General features: G+C 53.2%; 3 protein-coding genes across 3 annotated transcripts; 2 read left to right on the forward strand and 1 right to left on the reverse strand.

The window, feature by feature from the left end:
• Positions 1–19: 19 nt before the first annotated feature.
• On the reverse strand, positions 20–2,345 carry Cox17 (Cytochrome c oxidase copper chaperone COX17). Its single transcript, XM_037238439.1, has 3 exons — positions 2,228–2,345; positions 1,399–1,471; positions 20–236 (listed from the first exon to the last, which is right to left on the reverse strand). The coding sequence occupies exons 1-3, from the start codon at positions 2,248–2,250 to the stop codon at positions 36–38; spliced, it is 297 nt and encodes a 98-aa protein (XP_037094334.1). The 5' UTR covers positions 2,251–2,345; the 3' UTR covers positions 20–35.
• A 3,587-nt stretch (positions 2,346–5,932) lies between these two features.
• LOC119113978 (acidic mammalian chitinase-like) lies at positions 5,933–7,726 on the forward strand. Its single transcript, XM_037238218.1, has one exon. The coding sequence runs from the start codon at positions 5,941–5,943 to the stop codon at positions 7,114–7,116; it is 1,176 nt and encodes a 391-aa protein (XP_037094113.1). The 5' UTR covers positions 5,933–5,940; the 3' UTR covers positions 7,117–7,726.
• Positions 7,727–13,517: 5,791 nt separating this feature from the next.
• LOC119113943 (F-box/LRR-repeat protein 16) lies at positions 13,518–21,430 on the forward strand (the record flags this gene model as incomplete). The annotated part of the gene is given in 2 exon segments (XM_037238177.1): positions 13,518–14,721; positions 21,338–21,430. Coding segments are annotated over 2 exon segments (1,201 nt in total), but the record flags the coding sequence as incomplete, so codon positions are not given.
• Positions 21,431–22,034: the final 604 nt, after the last annotated feature.

A 22,034-nucleotide genomic window follows, 5' to 3' on the forward strand; every position in this document is an offset into this window, starting at 1 on the left:
CACACAGCTAAAGGACTACGAGAAAACAGCCGACTCTAGATGTTGAAGCCCATGTCGCGCATGCACTGCTTGTGCGCCTCGATCAGCGGCTGACAGTTCTCCTCGCCGTTACGCACGATGCACTCGTCGCGCACGCGCTTGGTCTCGGGGCACGCGCAGCACGCCTTGCACTTGGGCGGCTTCTTCTCGTCGGCTTTGGGCGCCGCCGGTTGGTCCTGGGGCATCACTCGAGGCGACTGAAACACAGGCCGCGCGTGGTCAGACGGTGACACCTCGTCCAGGAGGCGCGGACGGCAGTGGCACAAGAGCGTCCCCACCACTCGCGGCGGCTGAAACACAGACCGCGCGCGGTCAGACGGTGACGCCCCGTCCAGGAGGCGCGGACGGCTGCGCCACGAGAGCGTCCTAGCGGAGAGCGCCATCGAGACGTGCTGGGTCTGTTGGGACGCCCGCCGCCCGAAGCTCGCTTGAAGCGGTAACGCGCGGCTTACCCGAAACGCGTAATGGTGTTAACTTTAACCGGCCATACTCGTGAGATAAACTAGTATGTTTGACAGGAGGGGGGAGATCTAACCAGCGCGCAGCACAGGGTGGTGGCAGAGCAGCCTGTCATGTCCGCGCCGCGCCTTGGCACCGGTACCAGTGCGAGCCTAGTAGTCCACGAACACCGACCGATCATAACAGAAGTCGGAGGTAAATCGAGCCACACTAATGGAAGAAGAATCCACCTCACACCAGCGGCATTGCTAGCACACGCATGTGGCCCAGCCAAAATCTCGGCCCGCTCGCCGCGTGGCTGTTCTCGGGTGGGACCCTGCCATTCAGGTTTCACTGGAATATAATTCAACAGTTCGTGTCGTGCTATCCACACATGTATTGATCACGGTCACACGGCACACCATACTGCGACGAGTGGCGTGTAACGAGTGCGATACTCGTAACTTTCTGCAGAATCCCGCAAAAAGTCGTCACTCGCCGGCTCCGCCAACTGGAAGCAAAATCAATTTCCATATTGCACCGATTTGCAGCGCCTCTCACGGCGCCAGGCAACCCCTGAACCCCAATCTCACGTCACTACGCAGCCGCGCAACGCGCTACTTCCTGTTGCGTTTGTTCATCTCCTCGAAGCCCTTGCGCAGCTCATCCCTGAAGCGCGCCTGGAACGACGCGCCGCGCCGCGCCGCGGTCTGCGCGCCTTCCGAGCGCGCGAGCTCCTCGGCGGCCTTGATCGCGCGGACGAGCCCGTTGGCGGTGCGCCGCGCCGCCCAGCGCACGGGCCACGAGTTACTGAGCCGCTCCACCAGCTGCTCGTTGTTGGCCAGCAGGCGCAGTAGAAAGCGGAGCGGCATGGCGCGGCGCCGGGCTGGGACCGCGCACGCGCGCCGCGGACACACGCACCTCCTCTCCGGCGAGCTGTGCGGCGGCGGCGCGGCAGGCTCGGGGCGGCAGCGGCCTGCGGTCGGGGTCACGTCTGTGGAAGGGGAGGGGGCGTCAGAGATGAGGCTGCTGCCCCGCACGCTGTTCCGCAGTCCGCGAGCGGACCAAACCACACGCCAGGTACCGCGTGGCCACACTCGCATTCGCCAACCGGCCTCACCCCTCAGTGGTCACCTCGGTATCTCGGGCCATCACGTGACCAGGGCTAACAGCGGCGGACGAAGCCAGCCGAAAAGGACGGCTTGACATCCCCTCCTACGTGACCATGTTGGCATAACCATTGCCAAGAAATGATCATTCGGCACGACAAGAACACAATGCAACGCACACATGCTGCCTGAGAATCGCACATACCGAACGAGTTGCTTTAAAATACCGTTGTACGGACCTGGAATGCTGCATTCATCGGAGCTGCTTTCCTGGGGCGAACCAGGGCCAGCACAAACAAACCACATGGTGGGATAAAAGGTTTCTGGAGATGTCACACACAGAGATGTTCCAGAAACAAGGAGAGGCAGGCAACACGCTGCAGAATTGCTGTAAATGTGCATCTTGCATATGCTTCATAGCAAAGTACAACTTTTCTCCCTCTGCTTTTCATTATAAGTTTAATGTTGAGATTACATGGAATTATTACAGAGCCATAGTTAATCATGCATGACAGAGAGCAATCACATATGCAACTAACACTTTCAAGATATATATTACTCACATGTTTTAACTAACACAGAATTTTGTGTGTCAGTCAATCACAGACTCAGCTAATGTTACCAGAACCTTGACAGGGTACCTGTTTTCATCCATTTCACGCATTGGAGCCTCTTGTTGTTTTGTTGTTGTTGTTTATTGGAGTTTAGGGGTGCGCCAACTGCACTGGAGCCTCACAAAGGATTCTGTGTGCTATGCTGGCAACAAAATGCACCACATCCATGCTGATGCAAGCATGAGCGACTTAAAGTTCTGTCAGGTAAGGATGCTGACAACATTCTAGGACCCACCTTTAATTCTCTGCATTTTACAGAACACAAGGCTAGTTTCCACAGTTATCCTCAAACCCCAAGTTTTTAATTATGCAGCAAAAGGACTTTGAAGGTGTTGTCCTCTCACATGAATGACACATTTTAAGGTGGTACTCACAATCATGTCATATTACAACACTATATGCTAAACCGAGCATATTTTCCTGTCTAAAACAAGCACTTAATACATTGGTAATAGAACATCCAAAGCATGAAAGTAGGGGTCTTAAAACAATACATTTCTGTAATAAGCCCTCATTACCATCACATGCATTGCAACAGCATCTTCTGCATCTTCATGAAGGCACAACAAAACAAAGTTTTGCTAAAAAAAAACAACAGCAAAATAGCATCAGCACCTGCAGTTCTTCCCTCATTTGGTAAAACATCTGAGTAACCATTTGTCTGACATATGCATCACAGCAACAAAACATGGTACTAAAGGCCATCACACCATGGTGAAAATCAGGGGATAAATCAGTCTAAGTGAGACATGGTCAAATCACTGACAAGGACTGTGGAGTTGAATGCATCAAGCCTCATATGATTGTTCTGTTGGCTTTTACTGAGCTGCATTAGCCAGGCCACAATTTAATCCAAGGATCTAAAAATGGTGAGCATAAAATTAAAAATCAGATCATGCCAGATGAAGAAGGTGAAAGAGGACTGCCGGATTTACAGGCAAACTGGCACCTATTGGTGGTGACATTCTGCTTGTACCAACTATATGTTGCAATGACAAAAAACTCAAATAATATGAGTGTTATTTTAAGATTAAGCCCAGACCTTTTCAATGAATGGATTTCTAAGATCAAAGCCCACATCCAAAAGTCACCTAAGCCCTAAGCCCCACCTTCTGATCATGAAATTCCAGGTAGCAGAATGTGGCAGCAAAAGTTTAACACACTGCAGTGAACAGCATAGTCCACCCTACACTCAAGCTCCGAAATCACTGACATCACCTGACTGCAGGCCTACCAGTCAAGAGCACTGAGCAAGCACTTTAAGTGCTTGAAATCCTAACCTGACATCTGGAAGCCATTCTGCAGAAAACCCCCTATAATGAAGGATGCCCATTATATCACATTATATGACAAGAACACCCATGACATGGACATACCGAGCCTGGCGCGTACAACATTGACATCTATGCCTGCACTATTGATTTCTAACTCAGGCCAGGCAAGTTAAGCTTTTAAATTTAAAGTATTCATCCTCTCAATGTTTTTTAGGGATGTGTTTGCATATCAATACACTTACAACATAACAATACATTAACAACTTGGGTCAGGGTATACATTGCTACCTCATGTTAAGAAAGAGAATTGTACATCAATCATCATTTTAAGGCAGCACATATAAGAATTAATCATAAAACGGGTCACCTAAGCTCTTACCTTGGAACTTAAATAGCTACAATGCTGAGCATCCGAGCACAAACACGCAACAACTACGACCCCGGCGCCATTTCTACACGTGATCACAACATTACTGCCCATCAACAACCATAAAATTTATGAGGCCAAGGTAACAAGAATCCAATGAAATGTGTTTCTTGTGTATCCAAGCAGTCTTCCATATTGTTTGTAGATTGGTTGACATGGTGGGGAAATATGATGTTTTTGGGTGGGAATGAAAAGCAAAATGAGAATTTGGCGGCTAAACAAAACTTCTTAATGCTGAGCATGCATATGGCATGGAACATGGATGCCAATGGGACACTGGGTTGAAGGGGATAGGGTGGGGGGTTAGGTTAGGTATGGCTAGGTTAGGTAAGGTTGGGTTAGGTTAGGTTAGGTTAGGTTAGGTTAGGTTAGGTTAGGTTAGGTTAGGTTAGGTTAGGTTAGGTTAGGTTAGGTTAGATTAGGTTAGGCTAGTTCAGGCCATGTTCTGGACTTCTGGCCTGTCCGTTTCATAACCACACTTAAACGTGATATGAAACATCTTCATTGCATTATTATTGTTACCTTGGTCCTGTACATTTTTTATGGCTCTTGATGAGCAGAATTATTGTAATTATGCAATGATAACGCAGAAACCTCGTCGGTGGGAGCATGAATCTACCTGTTTTAAGATTATTTACTATATGTTCCGCCTTAAACACATCAATTGTTGTACAATTTTTTCTATCAGTTAGGTACCAATGTATACCTACACCACAACTTGACTCTATGCTCTGAAATATCTTGCTCTATGCTCTGAAAATACATAAGACTGTAGGTGCTCAGCTTTCTAACATACATGCTCTAAAACTATTGCCAAAAAATCTCACTCACTTATATGCCTGAAATATTTAATTTATACTCTAATAAGCAAACTTTTGATTTAGTTGAGGACCCTAACCCATACTTCAGAAAAATCACACTGATGTTCAGGAACACTTAGATGGATCATGCTTTTGAGAACCAGTTATAGCAAATGGCAGGGGGCTAGGCAGATTCAGCCACACAGATTTTGCATTCTTCACCACAGAAGCAACCAACAGAAATTGAAATACCAGTTTGATACATTCTCACCAACTTCTGCCCCCCCCCCCCCCTGCCCCCTTTAAAACATACTATAAGGCAAAACTCATAAGCTTAAGACATACCTTCAGCTGCATCTAGGAGTTGAAAATAACCCTAAACTGCCACCATATGCATAGGTAATTAATATTTCCCATTGCCTTATTATGTCACTCAGGTAGGTATCGCGCAATTCTATTTCCACCCGAGGCCAGCGATGCCCTGGCACACGTCTCATTCATTTACATACTCGTGCAATGAAACATCACATAACCAGAAAAAGTCACGTCCTCTGCCCTCAAGTGTGGTCCATCAAGTTTGTCACGCCTGTAAAAGCACAAAATTACGAAAAAAAACCGCGGACAATGCTCACCCGACTCTCCCACGACTGTGCGACTGCAGAATCTACTGTAGAACGACGGTTGGCGTAGGTTGGCGCCAAGTTACATCATTTCCCGCGCCACATTCGTCTTATTTTGTGGCGTTAGTCCGCAGCCATATTCCTTTATCATTAGTGAAGTACTACTTCAAACTCCCCCAAAATTATCGATACACGTTATTTATGCCCCTTGTGGACTGTGACGGCCTTGCACTTCAAACACGTAGCGATAAGTAGTTGCATAGCTTGACAGAGCATATCATATGAACATCTATGCATAACTCTAGTGCAAACACCTACCAGCTTACATGAATGTGCTGTTCAGATTTACTGGGGCAAATGCGTCGTGATGTCACAGAGACGCTTCCGTTTGGTGACCGTTAAGAGGCCGGGCAAGGGCGTAAGAATCTAAGAAAGTAGGGCAAAGAGCGCACAGCCAATAGTGTGTCCACGATTTGCGTTTAAATCCAAAAGACCTGTCGCCGAAATTCTCAAATGTAGCTGCACTTACCCCCTCGTTCACTTGTTCACACCCGCCACTGGGATCGCCTCCGTCGTCACTATCGCATACGGTACATCGTCAGTGCACCGCCACGCCATCATGGCGCCGGTCGTGCTGTTGCTACTTGTGCTGCTGAGCCAGCTGTCTCCCGCGCCCGCCCGAGTGGAGCACCGCAGCTCGAACCAGCTGTCGTCGCGCGGCCTGGACGCAACTGAGGCACGCGGCTGGGTGCGCGCCTGTTACCTTTTCCGAAATGTGCCGCTCGACCAGATCGATCCCTGGCTCTGCACGCACTTGCTGGCCTTATTCGGCCACGTGACCGCTGACGGCCTGCCGCAGGTGAACGACGCCGACCTGGACAAGCTTGCGCAACTGGTGCGCATGCGCCAGCAACAGAACCCACTCCTGCGCATCTGCCTGTCGTTTGCCTCCTCTGACGACGCGTTCGCCACGGCGGCCGCGTCCAACACTAGCCGCGCCAGCTTTGCCGCCGCCGCGGCGCAGCTGTTGCAGCAGACCGACCTGGACGGTCTCGACTTCGACTGGGAGTTCCCCGCCTACTTCCGACCGGGTCACGAGCGAAGGGACTTCTCGCTGTTGCTGGAGGCGACGGGCGCGGCGCTGCGCGCGCTGCCGCGGCCGCGCCTCCTCACTGCCGCCGTCGGTGCACCGTCAACCATCGTCGCCGTGTCGTACGAGGTTCCGCGCATCGCCGCCGCGCTCGACTTCGTCAGCGTCATGACCTACGACTTCCACTTCTACCAGACGCTGACGCCGGCCACCGGCCACAACGCGCCGCTGTTCGCGTCGTCGCGCGACCGCGGCTTCCTGGCGACACTCAACACCAACTTCTCGGCCCACCTGTGGCTGGATCGCGGCGTGCCACGCTCCAAGCTGCTGCTGGGCCTGCCGACCTACGGGCACGGCTGGCACCTGCGCGACCCGGCCGTCCATGGCCTGTATGCGCCCGCCTCCGGACCCTGGAAAAGCGGCTACGTCACCCTGGCGGACGTGTGCCGCCTGCTGCAGGGCAACGGCACGGCGGAGTGGGACCCGTTCGCACTGGCGCCGTACGCTTACAGCGGCGCCGAATGGGTGAGTTTCGAGGACGCGCGCAGCGTGGCGGCCAAGGCGAGCCTGGTGCGCGCGCTCGACCTGGCCGGCGCCATGACCTACAACCTGGACAACGACGACTGGGGCAACGTGTGTGGCCGCGGCGCCTTCCCGCTCCACCGGCTGGTCCGCGACATGCTGCCCTCGCTGGAGCAAAACTGAAGCAGTCGGGGATACACCGCGCCCGTTGGATCAGCGCGTTCCTAGTGGCTGCCCTCGCTAGACCAGCGTAGGCCTGATCGCTGCCCTCGCTGGACCAGCGTTGGCCTGGTCGCTGCCCTCGCTGGACCAGCGTGGGCCTGATCGCTGCCCTCGCTGGACCAGCGTGGGCCTGATCGCTGCCCTCGCTGGACCAGTGCGTGTCTGGTCCGGGGCATGCTGTCCTCCCTAGACATGTGGGTGACTTACGACAGAGTCATGTTGTGGCTCTGTGGCATGTAGCGGACCGGGCGGCGCAGGTCCGGTGTGCTCGCGCTGGATGGCGTTTGGGAAGTTGAACAGAAAGTTCTAAGGATACGTGGTAGTGAACTTTCACATTACTTGGGGTCAAAGAGATGTTTTAAACACGTGACAATAAATATAGAATGCACTTGACTTGTTTCAAATGGTTCGGAATCGTGGCATCAATTAAGACTAGCGCGACATAAAAAACGTGAGCTTGTGCTGGAATAAATAATGGACACTTTTCTTCGGACCTTTTTGGAGGCCAGGGGCAAATTCGGGGATGGGGGGAATAGGGCCATCGGCCATGGGCCATGGCCCCTGCAAAGTTGATGAAGCCATGATTTGCTCCCCTATGTTTTGTCACCTGCGATCTAGCGTCCGCGTCTATTAATCTCGATGCCCGGCTGTCGGCAGGCGCTTCCATTTGACGTGGTGGCCCATTTCGGAAAACGGGGTCACCGTCATGGCCGTTCCGGGGGAGAGGAGGGGGGGGGGGGGGGGGAGATGGGGCGGCGACCCGCTCCGGTAAGGAAGAGCGACTCGTCCCATCTGGCCGGGCGACGAACACTGCTTTCTCCCGCAAATTCGGTCCACAGCGGGCGCCGCTTTGTTGCTGCGGGCCGATCGGTTGGAGAGTCAGGCGGGTCCACAGTCACCTCTCAGGCCCCGCTCGGCCTGGTGGTTATGTTGAGTTCGGGAGCGGAGTTTCTGGCCGCGGCTGGCTTACTTGCCGTCTCCCGCCCGTCGGGAAGCTTTACCGATCGTGGATGGGTAGGGCGCAAAATGGAGAACATCGAAATGTATGCCTGCAATTGGATGTCGAAAATACACTTAATGCAACGTGACACAAAACTGTCGGAAGCTACAAATCCGATACATTTGAACGAAACCAAATAAACATGTTTCGACTCGGCAAAGAACGGACTACCGCACTGGCAAAGGTGCGGGTTATTTCGTGCGGTCGTCCCACGTGCTCACGTTCAAAAACCGCCAAACCACCCATGCCGCCCACCACTGGCCGATCCGCAGTGACGTCAGCAATTGATCGTGAGGCGACCAATGTCGCGTTTTTTCCAAATCGATCCCGAAAGCAGCACACCGTTGTCCAAACCAAGTGAAAGGTGGACGTAAAACTGGCAATATCCCGAAACGGGACCCACCGCAAAATTTCAGATTTCGTCGGAAAAACCTCGGCCGTTTGCCGGTCTACCCCTGGCTGTGATTTGGCTAGGCAGTCGTGTGCTTCTGCTGAAGGTCCTCCGCGCAGGAGATGTATTCCACAGGTGCGTGACTGCGCACCGGGCAGCCGAGGGTCGTAACAACACGGCACAAAAATAACACGGCTGAGACAACAGCATGCGTTTGTACTGCCACACAGGGGCGTTCTGCACATCTGAGCACATATCGCTTAGGTGTGCAGAGGGCCACGCACTGTGAACCGATCGAGAAGCTTTCCAACTGTCACGCGTGTTTCTGACGTCAATAACGAGCGTCCCACCTTTGGAAAAAGTCTCAAAAAGATGACCTGGCGAACTATCAGGAACTTTCATTAATATAAATGGCACCGGGGAGAAATGATGCATCACAAACAGAATATTGCGCGCAAACGGTTTCATTTCTTTTTTAGTCCAAATTACCAGTAAACGCTGCGGATCAGCACCGTGTTTCTTCCGTCTTTTAGCATTCCCATGTGTCTTGCCGTGCCTGCGTATTTCTGAAGATTTGGTCGATTCTAGCGCGTGTGAGACAGCGTTTACTATTGTGAGATTCATGGTTCTTTTAGGTGATTACTGGATTTTGCACACCTTATGAAGATTGCGAATGAAGGCTTTTAAAATGTTCAAACAGCTCTGTTCAGCTTACGGTGATTTATTTTTTCAAAGATATTTTAGTCAATAAGCCATTATTGGTCTACGTAATTGTAAGGGGCTACTTTGAGGCCCCTTACATCTCCTCAACGGTAATGCATAAAGCCATTGAACCCGACCATGCAGTCCAGGTTTTTCAACCGTGTTGTCTGCCCCAGCCAGCGCTGCCTGTCGTCCCAGCCGTGATCATGGCGCCGTGTGCAGACGTCGCAATCACTTGACTTGCTCGCCGGTCAGGAAGGTCGCATTTGCAAAAGCATTGCTAAGATCCCGATTGCCTGTCCCGACATGGCATGCCAGAATCAGTTTATGTCGATATAGCAGACGTCCGAACGCCTCAGTGGTTAAGTGATACATGGAACTGGTGGTCTCACTAATGCGCCTTCAGCGCATGTTGAATTATTGCCCACTTCGCAGTTTAACACGAGGCTTGTCGTCAGCTAAATACCCTTCGCTCGTGTGTGGGTCAATTTGACCCCCCTGAGATCTTAGGAACTAAGAGAGGTAGAAACACCAAATTCACGGGGTGTATTAACCTGTACGTAAACTCATTTAGGTCAAATTTTGAGGTTCCTAGGTCATTACCTTCGGGTCAAATAAAGTCAAACAAGGTCAAATTTCAGGTTGGTTTCCAAAGTGCCGAAAAACCTAGATAACTGTTTCTAACCAAAAGATCACATGCTCATTTAAGGTCAGGGACCTTTTTTGACCTTTTGAAGGTCATGGCGACCAAAATCCTACAAGACTGCTCTGAGTTTTACACTTGAACAAGCGACAAAGATAACGCTAGACAATATGCTTCTAAAAACAAGTTGTTGACCTGGGTCATTTTAGGTTCATGACCTTTTCTGACTTCTAAGAAGTCCGTGAAAGATTATAATGCGTTTCCTGCCATAAATAAATTTGAAATGTGCACCAGCAACTATCCTATGCAGCAAGCCCAAGAGCAATAAAACAGGTTGGTTTTGACCTTAGTGTGACCTTCATAGCTAACTTTAGGTCAACGCAATTTGGTCATTCAAAGTTTGTGTTACCTAAGAAAGCATCTGGGAGGTGTGTGGCATCGTATAACACCCCGTTGTTGCATCAGAATGAACGATTCCCTAGAAATTGACTCTGCTGAAACTATGGCTCGACTTTGACCTACCGTAGGTCGGCGATCTTACAAGGCACATTTAAATTTTTGACGCCAAACGATCTGATATTTAATTGTCTATAGTTATGCAGCATTTGGCGCGGATATGCCGCGCCGTTCGGAAGCCAATCTGGAAAAAACTTTCGAGGGGTCAATTTGACCCCCCGAAATTTGACCCGACTTGACTCACAACTAACTCGCGCTCGGGTCAATTTGATCCGAGTGCGTGTTAACGCACACAAGGGGCCAACATGAGCCGACCCTAGTCATGACCATTTCAGCTGCAGCTCCCGTCCCTCTGTACGCTTCAGGACCTCAATTCGCACGCTCAGAAAGAAGTCCGGGTGCATGCTTCTCCTATGCGATTTTTAGATGAATAATCACCCGAAGTGGTGTTGAAATCTAATGGAGGAACTGGGAGATTAAAGGCAAAATCTCTTTGCTTCGTTTTGCTATAACCGTTATTTTGACCAGAGGGCATCCTCAACATTGGTAGAAAATACGCCTCAGTCTGATCTTTGAATGATTGGAAGTAATTTTGTAAGATTTTCGGAAGGATTATTTCACGACGGTCGTTCTCGCGCACGCGGCGCCCGCCGCCTGGTGTTACCTGCATTCGGCAACGCCGTTCGGTTTATGAAAACTGCAGCCCCGGCCATCACTGTGCTCGCCGCTGAGATTGTGAGCGCGAAGGTCTAAGCTGTTTCATGTTATTTGTTTCACTAGTCGGTTCTGCGAAAATTAACGACCTCAGGCGAACATGAGTTAGCCTCTTTTATTTTTGACATGATTTTCATCCACTCCATTCGGCACTTAGGATACCTGTTATGACTTTATGGGAAGTAAAATACCAGGGGGCACACTATGATTACGGGTCCAGCGCTGTGCGGCCACTTCGTTCCAGCGAGGATGCATTCTGTCATTCTGCGACACGGGGGGGGGGGGGGGGGGGGCGGGAGGGCGGGATCCCCTGATTGATCTTAGAGGTATACATCATGCCGTCTTGCAAGCTGAACTCTATGAACATATGCTGAGGGGACTCCAAGCAGCCATGCAGAAGAACCAAGGCGATATGACAGAAGAGAGGCGAGCATTTGGTACTTGAGAAACCTCAGGTTCGCCCCTAAATATCTCGCTGGCCGCACATTATAGGATAAGATGCTGTCATTTACGACATGAAACAATCGTCTCCAGTGCAGTATGAGGAAGATGACTGGTGAATTAGGTAAATCGGCATGCATGCATGTTTAAGGTAGCACAAAAGTAAACTGAACATAAATTGAATCTGAAAAAGTGGGGGGGGGGGGGCTATAGTTAACGTTGCTGACCCCACCCACCTTGAAAAGTGGTGGTCATTGTACCCCTGTCCCCTCCTCTGTTCATACACCAATGGCTCTACTGCTTATGAAAGTGTAGCCACGTATCTTAGGCAGGGGCTTTGGAACTACGTTCAAGTTGGGTATGCAAATTCAAAAATGTCAATGTCAAAAAATGATCCCAAGATTAGCGAGTAGGTCCCCTTCAGGTCCGAATGGACCCTACAGCTCAGAACGGGTCCCATACGGTTCAGAATGGGTCTCCCGCAGCACAAAATAGGCCCTCGACAGCCAATAATGGACTCTCGATAGGTTACAATGGACCCACTGCAGGTCAGAATGGGACTTCAGTGCGTCAGAATGACAATGGTTAGGCCATAATAGGCTCTTTACAGGCCAGAATGGGCCCTCTGCTGGCCTATATGAGTCTCTCTATAGGCCAGAATGGTCTCTCCGTATTCAATGATATGTCCTCTCTGTGTCAGAATGGGCCCAATACAGGCCGTGATAGGCACTCCACAATCAAGAATGGATCCTCTGCTGGTCTGAATGGCCCTCTGTAGGTCAAAATTGTCATTCTGCAAACCGGCATGGGTCCCCTGGACGTGCCAGAGTGGAGGTTACACAGTCCAGGTTATAGACCTTTCACAAGTCAGAATGGGTCTTCTCCAGCCCAGAATGGGCCTTCTGCATACCATAATTATGTGAACTAGTCAATAATGGGACCTCTACGGGCATGGATGGCCCCTCTACAGGTCAGACTTTGAGCCATATACAGGCCAGAATGGGCCCTCGACAGCCGATAAAGGACCTTGTACAGCTTAAAACGAAACCTCTTCAGGTCATAGTGGCACACTAAGGCGCCTCTAAATGCTGAACGGTCTCTTTAAGTCCAGAATGAGTCCTCCAATCAATAATGGGCGCCTACAAATCAGAATGGGCCTCTGCCGGTCGGCACTGGCCCTCCACAGTTAAAAATAGATCTTTTACAGGTTAGAATGGACTTTCAAAGGCTTCCATAATCCATTTACAACTCAGAATCGGCCTTTAACATACCAGAATGGGCTCTCCAGATGTCCTCCAAGCTGGAGGGGAGCGCCCCCACTGCACACCCCTCCCCCCGTTCCCGCGTTCTTGGTCTTATGCGGGTTGAAGGCGCAATGTAAGATGGCGTATAAGATGCGCATATATTTGTTTGCATTATACTGGTCTACCGTGCAAGGGGTGCTGTGAGCCTGAGCTAAGCATTTAGAGGCTTCAATGTGATTTTCGCCAATGGTGCTACGGCTGGTACATCTGTTTTTGACCACCCTATTTCGCAGATGACATCAGGTTGAGACCCCGTTATCGAGAACGCCTTCTGGCTGCATTCCCATCCCAGGTTTCGATAGCTTGAACCAACTGCAAGCGTAAAGTCGACACCGCTTCATCTACGGGTCACGAAGAATGCACTGCTTTCAATTTCTCCCGCTAGATGGCAGGAAACACCGGGCCTTCCGTGGGTAGACTGCGCCGACGGCAGCGCTGCCGAGCGGAACAGCATTCCGGGCGCGTGACTGCGCGCGCCGGCGGGGCGAGCAGGCGAGGTTCGCGGCGCGGAACGAGCCGTGACGCCGCCACCCCGTTCCCAGGCCTGGGCCACGAGTCACGAGCGCCAGCCCCAGCCCGCCCCCGGCGCCGACGGTCGGCCGTCGCCGCTGCGAACCGTACGCGCGCCGCGCCGGCGCCGAGCACCGCCAGTTATTGACAGGCGGCGGCGGCCGGCACTCGGCGCAAGCGACGCACGGCGGCAGGCGGCGCGTGCGGCCGGCGGCGTTGCGGATCGATCCCAGCGGCAGTGAGTGAGCGGCGAACGCTCGCGGCCGCGGCGCCGGCCTCAGGCTGGGGCGCCGCTCCATGATATCCTGCGACGCCGCCATGGAGACGGCGCGCGTCGAGATTTCGCGCTGCATCACCGGGCTTGGCCTGCGCTCCAAGGTGAAGGACAAGGAGGACCGCGCCGCCACGCAGGAGGGCCTCGAGCGGCACATGTCTGCGGCGGGGGTGAAGCGCGGCAGCGTCATGGAGAAGGTGGCCAACGTGTTCTGCTCGGGCGCCGGCGGGCGCGACGGCCGCGCGCCGGCCGCCGCCGCGCCGCTCAAGAAGGAGAAACCGCCAGTGCCGCCGCGGGAGAAGCCGACGCCGCCCGACAAACCATCTCGCTTCTCCTTTCAGAAGATGAAGAACGGCATGTACCCGTCGCTGCACGGGCCGGCGGGGCGGCGCGCGGCGCGGCCGGCCGGGCCAGGCGCGCGGCGGCGCGAGCTGCGAGCCCCACAGCCCACTTGGGCCGAACTCTGGCTGACGGACGCCTTCCTGGAGCGCTTCTTCGCGCACTTCACGGGCGCCGAGGTGTGCCGGCTGGCGCAGGTGTGCCGGAAGTGGCGCGACGTGCTGTACCAGCCGCGCTACTGGCGCCAGTTGCGCCCGGTGCTCGACTGTCGCGACATTCGCCAGTCGGGCGGCAGCGACCCGGGCGCCGCGCGCCGCCGCTACCTGCACGCGCTGCAGGTGCGCGCGTGCGACTCGCTGGCGCTGCTGCACGCGACGGACGAGGACCTCTGCGATCTGACGCACGGGTTCCCGGCGGCGCACAAGTGCTTGCGCTGGCTGTCACTGCAGTGCGGCCGCGTCTCCGACAAGGGCCTGGAGCAGACGCTGGAGCAACTGCACGGCCTGCACCAGCTGGAGCTGTCCGGCTGCAATGACGTCACCGACGCCGGCCTGTGGGCCTGCCTCAGCCCGCGCATCGTGTCGCTGAGTGTCAGCGACTGCATCAACGTGGCCGACGAGACGGTGGCGGCCGTGGCACAGCTGCTGCCGTCGCTGTACGAGCTCAACCTGCAGGCCTACCACGTCAGCGACGCGGCGCTCACCTACTTCTCCAGCAAGCAGAGCGCCGGGCTCAGCATCTTGCGGCTGCACTCCTGCTGGGAGCTCACCAACCACGCCGTGCTCAACATCGGTGAGTGCGGTGTCGCGCCCAGCGTGTGGAAGGCGCTGCGCTGAAGACAGATCCAGCGCGCTGCGGTCGTAATCTGCCTCCTGGATTTTCACGTGAGCCCAACCATCCAGTGCTACTGGCTGAGAAGATTGTGCTTGTAACGCTACTTTCTCAGCCGGGTTTGGGGCATTCGTCGCATGTCACGTAAAGAACTGAGCAAAAATGCCAAAAGTGTCACAGACGGTGAGTGAACACGATAGTCAACACGATAGAACACGATAGTGAATCATCCGCATGCGTCATGCAGTCGTGTGAGCAAGTTCGGACAGGTACTGCCCTAGGGGTTGGCACAGACACTGTCCGCGGGGTTGGCACAGACGCTGTCCAAGGGGTTAGCACAGGCAGTGCCCTAGGGGTTGGCACAGACACTATCTGCGGGGTTGGCACAGGCGCTGTTAGCGGGGTTGGCACAGGCACTGCCCGCGGGGTTGGCACAGGCGCTGCCCACGGGGTTGGCACAGGCACTGTCCTAGGGGTTGGTCAAGTGCTGCCCACGGGGTTGGCACAGGCGATGTCCGTGGGGCTTGTCGGCCTCGTGGATTGAAGTGAGACGTATAAGTTTTCTGCTCGTCTATCCCCCAGGAGCAATCGTTACCGCAGTTGCCTTGCATCAACAACTTTCTTCACAGTCTTGAAATCCTGGACGCAGTTCGTGTAACAAACGCTGGCAGCCTGCTGCAATGGCGCAGTCGTAATGCCTTTCTGATGAGGGATTCATGCTTGCGCTCTGTCATTTAAGCTCAACCACCAACTAATTTATCTGACAGAAGCATTTGATTTATGTGCCCTCTTAAAGACTTAAAACAACCATGACGACCTCCCCGCTCCAATTTATCATTCAAGGCCAAATATTTTTCCTCACGCGACATCCCATGACAAATCGCAACGGACGCAGGCATGACGCCGAGGCCTCTCAGAAGGCGCCAGCAATTGGCTGGTAAGGCACGCGCCACGTGGGAATGCACTCGGCGGCCGTAACTGCGCAGTTACCCGCTCGTGCGGAATGCGGCCTCGGCCCGCCACGCTGTCTGGAGGGCAGAGTCCGTCTGGAAAGTTCTGAACGCCCCGGACGCCGGGCTCGGCTGGCGGCGCTAAATGCTCGGATGACGCCGGCCGAGCAGCCGTGTCGTGACGCTGTGATGGTGCCGTCAAAGCTGCAAAACGACCGCGCCGCGTCAAGTGCTGCTTGGGCCGGTCCAGCTGTTTATTTTCGTTTGTTTTTTCTTTTCTTTTCTAACCGTCACCCGTGATCAGGCAGCTAGGCCCACCCGGCCGCAGCCCATTGACATAGAACCAGAGCAGTCAGCAGACAAAGAACGGACAAGTTGACGCATTCTTAGCTAGGAAACAGTGAAAGATGGCAAAAAAACTGGCCTATTTGCGTGTTAGATAAAGAAGTGGTCGGTCAGAGATGGCAGTCGATAGTTATAACAAAAGGTAACATTTGGCCAACCAGGAGCCCACTTTGAGTGTCAAGTGAGTTAATAATGCTTTTGCAGGCATGCGAGGGTGGCCAAACTGTTTAAATCGATGCATATGTCATACTGGCCACTCTTCTGTAAGCCAAACCAGTTTGGCGCAAGTTTAGCTGTTTGTGCAGGTGATATTATGAGTTTGATGGAAGTGTTTGGTCTTTTCTCACGCAAGCACATTTGGAAGGTCTGAAACGCGGGTAACACAACGTTGGAAGTCTTAAAGCACCAACGCTCCGTCAGGAAATACTTGGTCTTTGCGTCGCTAAAGGATGTCATTATCAACAATCATCATCCGCTGAATGAGCAGTTCTACCCATTTTATCTCATCGCTGAGTGTGAAAAGAACTTCGCATCTCATATGAGGCGTCGATGGGACGTGATTGGTAACATCGCTGACGATCAACCCACCTACCCGGAATTTTTAAAACTCTACCAGGTTTCTATCCTGATGTACACTAAAAAACGAACAATGGGGTGGCCCACCTGCCTCTGCATGCAATTTGCGTTTTAGGCAGCTTCAAAAACTTATTCCCTGTTATACCGGCACAGCCGTATACACACACTCCTTTTAACAAACTAACCCGCAGTTTCACCTCCTTGGAATCGATGACGACCGGGTCTCGCAGGTCGTCGGTTTGGCTCTAGCCCTGATTTACCATGTATTCCGGTTTGGTTCTAGCCCTGATTTACCATGTATTCCGGTTTGGCTCTAGCCCTGATTTACCTTGTATTCCGGTTTGGTTCTAGCCCTGATTTACCATGTATTCCGTGACATGATTTAGGAGTCTCATGCTGCGCTCCAACTCACCACCAAAATAAAAGGCATAGACTGCGCCCGATCACCCAGAAAATGAGCAGTTTGGACGCCATCCCGAGTCTGGCACATCATTTCGCGGAGGCGTGCTGGCCTTCCCAATGTCAAACGTCGAACAACTCCAGTGGCTAGAGGGGTGGTCGTTTTCGCACTGCGTGGCCCCACATGACACGTCCCCTGATACATAGGGGCTTAGGGCGTTGCTGATTGGTTATATATATATATATATATATATATATATATATATATATATATATATATATATATATATATATATGTGTGTGTGTGTGTGTGTGTGTGTGTGTGTGTGTGTGTGTGTGTGTGTGTGTGTGTGTGTGTGTGTGTGTGTGTGTGTGTGTGTGTGTGTGTGTGTGTGTGTGTGTGTGTGTGTGTGTTTAATATGCATGTACATAGTTTAAGCACCTTTGATCTAAGGATTTCAGGAAAATCGGTACCACTTGCGATTATACACTTTACCCACATGGTGCACTAGCGAAGCATTTGTAATGAATCACTGAATGTGCTTTTAGGTAGTTTAGGTAGCCATTTTCTGATCACATAAATGGTCCAGTGCTTCCTACGGTCACCAGCACCAAAGATGGTGCTGATGATGATGATGCCAGAGATGATGCCAGAGATTTGATGATGATGCCAGAGATGATGACAGAGATGCCAGATGATGATGATGATGATCCCAGAGCTGGTGTCACTGGCAATGCCAAGGTGGATGCCCAAGGCTCGATACGCCACTGTTTCTGGGCACACCTTGGACCTTCGAGATGGCCAGGGGCTCAGGCGTTTCCACAGAGCGATGTGTGCGGTAAGCGTGGCTGTTGGGAACATCAAAGAATTGCCGAGACCGGTATGAGTCCAAAATGTCAGTGATAGGTCGAGACCCCCTCGAACACGATTGCAAATTTTCTTGATGGTTAGCAAGGCAACGCTCGAAAGGCTTCTAATATAGCAACTCGATTTGCTGCGCCCGAGGTCCGCCGAGCTCGCCAGACCCCTGAAATAGCCTAAGCGGCTGCGATCTCAGCACTTCAGGAGAACCACCACCACTTGCGACGGCCGAGCGCCCAACGACTTGGTTCCGAGACTTGGTTCCAAAGGCTCCGAGATGAGGAAGGTATTTCCGAGCATGGTAGCACCAGGCACCCAATACGGTCCAAGTTCTGCCTTAATGAGTACGGCTAATGAACCATCTCCACGACTAATAATCCCCGGCGCGGTATGAACATTTTGTCACTGGAATCTGATAGTGGGGGACAGAGCTTGATTTCGGAAAGAGGCCAGACAGGTAGACCAGAGAGAAGGATTATGACTCGTACGCGGAAAGCCACAGGGGAGACCGAAACACGATATGCTCAGGGGAGCAGAAGAGACTGAGGTCGGTAACAGAGGGACTGAATATGTTTCGGTGGGGAGGGGAAGGAGTAGTGCAGTATCCAATCTCATCACCAGATGGCTTGTGCTGGCGTTTCCGATGAATGTTCTGGAGTAAAGGCGACGGATGTTATGAGACGAAGTATGCATATGGACATGGACACACAGACATGTGTAGGGACTGCAAGAAATATCGGATCTGAGAAATATCGTCCCCAGTGGGCCTACCACAAATAACATGATGTAGTGTTTGTCTGTCGTAACTACTCGCTGACATGTAACTTACAGGTAGCAAACTGAAGGCGTTTTAACGCCTTTCTACTGTTTTTGTTAGCATTCAGATACAAAACTTTGGAAAAAAAAACAGTTTGGTACAGTTTGAGCATGACTGACAAAGAACTCCCAGCGGGCGGATGCGAGTCCACAGCTGCTCTCAGACAGGGGGGGGGGGGGAGGGGGATGGAGCGGGGATGGCGGAAAATAAAACGTGAAAACCTTTTGTCTCAGGCCCAGCGATTCACTACATGGGCTTTATAAAAAAAACGGGGCTAGCGTCGTGTATTTTCCGTTAAGCTGACTAAAATGACGCGTTGAAATGCTTTGACACCGTGCTCTGGAAGATGGCAGATATATGACTATCCTGATGGCTGATAGCTGATGGATGCCATGCAAGATCGGTGTGGCAAGAGGCCACGCCAATCAGTTCGTCCTCAGCTCTCTCTATCTCTCCTCTCTCTCTCTCTCTCTCTCTCTCTCTCTCCTCTCTCTCTCTCTCTCTCTCTCCTCTCTCTCTCTCTCTCTCTCTCTCTCTCTCTCTCTCTCTATCTCTCTCTCTCTCTCTCTCTCTCTCTCTCTCTCTCTCTCTCTCTCTCTCTCTCACTCTCTCTCTCTCTCCTATTTACTGGTTGTTTGTTCTTGGCTCCTCATCCATCCCCAGTTGTACGCCAGCCGCCAGATGCCGCCGACAACTGCCTGGTCGTAGCCAGTTGCAAGCCTGTCGGCATTTCAGGAATGTTCTCCCGCCCCCGTCTGTCTGCCTGTCCGTCCCCAGCTGCCTGTCCTCCCGTCCCCGTCTGCCTGCCTGTCCGTCCCCAGCTGCCTGTCTTCCCGTCCGGAGCTGCCTGTCTTCCCGTCCCCAGCTGTCTGTCTCCCGTCTCCAGCTGCCTGTCTGCCCCATCCTTTCTGTCACCCACCGTCCATCGCCGGCATCTGTTGCCGTTTACCTGTCCGTCATCAGCTGTCTGTCTATCGTTAACTGTCTGTCATCAGCTTTCTGTCCACTGTCAGCTGTCTGCGGTCATCAGCTGTCTGCCCACCGTCAGCTGATAGACCCTGGGCCTCCCAGAGTCACCTGCATTCCTTGTGTCACTCCCGAATGCCAAACGCCGATGGAGCGGAGCGTTGTTCGGCGCGCCGGTGACGTCATGGGGTGACCTTGTCAGTCCGGACCAGCGCTTGGGTGGGCTCATCCCCTGTTGGCTTCGAGTGGCGCGCCGCCGCTGTGACGTCATAAGTCTGTCAATGAACGGACGACTCGGAACGCCGCGGCTTCGTGTTGCAGATGGCTTGAATGGCATTGTTTGGCACGAGCTGAGACAGGCCCTGTTGAGGAGCTTCAATGGGGCATTGTTGTAGGGTAACGATATGTAACGTTGGGTGAATCCTATAAGATAGAGTGAAGGAGACAGACGAAGGCATTTCGCTTTTATGGAACAGTCTCTGGTCTCTATCTTAGGTCGCTCATGCGCTTCTCTGGTTCCGTTTCTCGGACGGCCATGTGCTTCTTTGGTCAGCCAGGTGCCGTTCTGATACTCCCGGTCGGTCAGGTGCCGTTCTGGTACTCCCGGTCGGTCAGGTGCCGTTCTGATACTCCCGGTTGGTCAGGTGCCGTTCTGATACTCCCGGTTGGTCAGGTGCCGTTCTGATACTCCCGGTCAGTCAGGTGCCGTTCTGATACTCCCGGTTGGTCAGGTGCCGTTCTGATACTCCTGGTCAGCCAGGTGCCGTTCTGATACTCTCGGTCGGTCAGGTGCCGTTTTGATACTCCTGGTCAGCCAGGTGCCGTTCTGATACTCCCGGTTGGTCAGGTGCCGTTCTGATACTCCCGGTCAGTCAGGTGCCGTTCTGATACTCCCGGTCGGTCAGGTGCTGCTGCAGTCTCCCCGGTCGGTCAGTTGCTGCTGTAGTCTCTCCGGTCGGTCAGGTGCTGCTGTAGTCTCCCCGGTCGATCAGGTGCTGCTGTAGTCTCTCCGGTCGGTCAGGTGCTGCTCTGGTCTCCCCGGTCGGCCGGGTGCTGCTCTGGTCTCCCCAGTCGGTCAGGTGCTGCTCTGGTCTCCCCGGTCGGCCGGGTGCTGCTCTGGTCTCTCCGGTCGGTGAGGTGCTGCTCTGGTCTCCCCGGTCGGTGAGGTGCTGCTCTGGTCTCCCCGGTCGGCCAGGTGCTGCTCTGGTCTCCCCGGTCGGTGAGGTGCTGCTCTGGTCTCCCCGGTCGGTCAGGTGCTGCTCTGGTCTCCCCGGTCGGTGAGGTGCTGCTCTGGTCTCCCCGGTCGGTGAGGTGCTGCTCTGGTCTCCCCGGTCGGTCAGCTGCCCCTCTCTGGTCTCCTCGGTCGGTCAGGTGCTGCTGTAGTCTCCTCGGTTGGTCAGGTGCTGCTCTGGTCTCCCCGGTCGGTCAGCTGCCGCTCTGGTCTCCTCGGTCGGTCAGGTGCTGCTGTAGTCTCCTCGTTTGGTCAGGTACTGCTGCAGTCTGCCCGGTCGGTCAGGTGCTGCTCTGGTCTCCCCGATAGGTCCGGTGCTGCTCTGGTCTCCCCGGTCGGTCAGGTGCTGCACTGGCCTACCCATCATACGCCGCTGTGTGCCATGTCCGTGCTGTGGCCGGTCACCTCTGACCCGGCACCCTCTGTTCCAGTGCACAGCCTGCCTAACCTGAGCGTGCTCAGCCTCTCGGGCTGCTCCAAAATCACGGACGAAGGCGTCGAGGTGATCGCCGAAAACCTGAAAGGTGAGCGCTGCCCACGGAACATACGGCAAAGATTAAGAGCTGATAGCCTCACTGCTGACTGGCAAACTTTCCGTTAGCGAGAGAGTGGTACCGGGTCTTGGGAGCGGCCCAGTACAGTGACGTCAGTGGATGGACGTCGGTGGAGGTGTAAGGGGGATCTGAGTCAATAAAGGTGACGTAACATATCCCGAGATCTTCATTTCTCCCCGGATTTCGGCAACTGCTTTGCAGTCTTGATGCCAAAATCTGAATAAAAAGCATGTCGTCGGTTTCAAAACTGTTTTGATGTTGAACAATGTCTTCCGATCTGAAACCGATGTGATGAAGATAATGATGGTATTTGATAACGATGATATTGGTAGTGATGTGTTTAGGTATCTAGTGTACCAGCAGTTCATACGCTAGTTGCATTTCATAGGATCAGTAGTCCCCTTCACGCTCATATGCATTTGGGTGGTGTGGGGGGGGGGGGGAGGGAAGACTCCGAGGAGCATTCTAGAGGCTCAAGTCAGCTTTTGGGGAGCGGCTCAGACCCCCGAGAGTATATAGAGTGACACCCCTGAACCAAGTGTCAATGCCGCCATGGCAGCAACCCGTTCTCAGG

This window comes from Pollicipes pollicipes, unplaced genomic scaffold, assembly GCF_011947565.3.
Source record: "Pollicipes pollicipes isolate AB1234 unplaced genomic scaffold, Ppol_2.1 Scaffold_7262;HRSCAF=8765_pilon_pilon_pilon, whole genome shotgun sequence".
In the NCBI taxonomy this organism is placed as follows: Eukaryota; Metazoa; Arthropoda; class Thecostraca; order Pollicipedomorpha; family Pollicipedidae; genus Pollicipes; species Pollicipes pollicipes.